The sequence below is a fragment of the Priapulus caudatus genome, unplaced genomic scaffold (assembly GCF_000485595.1).
Source record: "Priapulus caudatus unplaced genomic scaffold, Priapulus_caudatus-5.0.1 Scaffold527, whole genome shotgun sequence".
Taxonomy (NCBI): domain Eukaryota; kingdom Metazoa; phylum Priapulida; class Priapulimorpha; order Priapulimorphida; family Priapulidae; genus Priapulus; species Priapulus caudatus.
Genome location: NW_014577588.1, coordinates 137,787 through 139,743, shown reverse-complemented (window position 1 = coordinate 139,743; position 1,957 = coordinate 137,787). Strand labels below are relative to the sequence as shown.

The 1,957-nt window shown below is 42.8% G+C and overlaps 1 protein-coding gene across 1 annotated transcript in view; it reads left to right on the top strand.

The window, feature by feature from the left end:
* LOC106811322 (ELMO domain-containing protein 3-like) overlaps window positions 1-1,957 on the top strand; it is a 58,054-nt gene that overhangs the window by 798 nt on the left and 55,299 nt on the right. The window contains 2 exon segments of the mRNA XM_014814899.1: window positions 757-825; window positions 1,588-1,648. Of these exon segments, the coding sequence (XP_014670385.1) occupies window positions 757-825; window positions 1,588-1,648 (130 nt within the window).

Sequence of the window (1,957 nt, the reverse complement as noted above, 5' to 3'; positions counted from 1 at the left end):
TTTTTGACACTGCACTGTGGACAGACCCATATAAGTGATCCAGTTTTTGATATATGTGCATCAGATCTTGATTGATAGCCCCAATTGTGAGTTTGGAGCAATGAAACAGCGATCCTCGGCGGGATCGGAGAAATTCCACGTTTTGCATAGGCAAGTTGCTCTGACCTAACCCACACCAAAACCACCAAAATCGTCGGTGTGGGCATTGGTCAGAGGAATCTCGGACTACCCTTTCGCGTGCTCGCAAGTTTGCCTTACGGTTAGACCCCCCCCCCCCCCTGGTACAAATCCTGTACACGCCCCTGAGCCCTGATTGTGATTACTTCTCAGTGGCAGCGTTAAGATTGCTTCTGCATTATGGTGATCCTATTTCGCCATGCTCGATAGTCTAAGAGGACATCTACTCCGATTCGCAGTGTTGATTTGTCTATTTGATTAACTTTGTCTCTTTCCGTCTTCGTTATTGTCCCTTGGGTTCAAGGATAGAGATGATGTCCAGGACGGTGATAGGATAGGATGATGTTTATTACTGGACATGCTCTCTATCCTTGAGCCTTCCCTTGGACTTTGAAGACTAATATTTACGAGGTTACGAGGGAAAAGCAGCTCGAGGAGTGGTTGTCAGGAGAGTGAGTCTATGGCTTATGCTGTACTTAAGTGGTGGGGTGCCGTTGCACGGTCACAGTGGCTGACCATACTGCCGGCCAACCGTATAGTGTAGCGGTCTTACGGTGTGATACTTTTTTTACATTTCAGAAGAAAAATGCGAGCAAATGTTCAAAGCGACTATCGTTGACATTAGGAGTTCCCGAAATAGTAATTCAGGTGAGCATTAGCATGAGTATATCGATATGGCGCTGGAGCTATGTTATACTGCTATGTCTGCATGTAAGTGTCATTTGATAAAAATGCTTCAAGCGACAATCAATTGAGGCTAATTTAGAACCTTGGATTTTAATGATTGGTATGCTTAGGATTAGGTTTGGATTAGGGTTAGCGTAGGGTTAAGATTACAGCGTTAGAGTTAGGGATAGGGTGATAATGATGATGATTAATGTTCCAATATCCAATATCACTATGTAGCCTTGAGCCAAGACCTTTGCAGGCAGTGCATCTGTTCTATAGATGTACTTTTACTGTGTAACTGCTACTTAAAAAAAGGCTGAAAGTATCCCTTATATAGACAGTGCCATTTCTGTGTTGCTAGTTTGACTGTAGAACTGCCATTCAAGATAATGGTGTCATTGCGCTATGCCTATGTCATGAGCGTCTATGTCATCCAGGGCGTTTCACTGTCTAGCTGCTACTGGAGGGAAACCCCCAAGAGTATCTTTAATTGCAGACTTCTGTTCTGTAAAGGTCCGGGCATGCATTTTGCCGTATCGTGAATGTTTATAAAAAATTATGGTTGAGGCTGGCATGGCAGTAGTAGTAGCAGAGAGAGCAGTGACAGCAACAGCAGTGGTAGCAACAGCAGCAGCAGCAGTAGTAGTAGAAGTAGCAGCAGTATCAACAGGAGTGACAGTAGTAGTGTTGGTAGCATTACTGCATTAGTTGTATTTTTAAAATTTTCTTTCTTTCTTCTAGGATGCAACTCCTATTGAAGGGGACATTGAAAACCTGATGATGTCGAAGTCTGATTATAATGGTATCGATGATCTTGTTTCCCTATTTTCAACTAGTTTGAATACTTTCATTTAGTTGTATAGCAAATATGACTTGCAAAAACCTATAATGCAGTGGTATTCTAATTCATAGCGCAATATTATGTTTTATATATAATTAAGAGCCTGTAAAACTATACAGCGAACAACGGCAAAAACTGAAAGCCATGTCATAGTTTTGATAAAATTTCGTAATTTTTAGCTCATCTTGACATCGTCAAGCTGAGCTATTGCCATGGGTCGTCGTACGTCCGTCCGTCCGTCCGTCCGTCCGTCCGTCCGTCCGTCCGTCC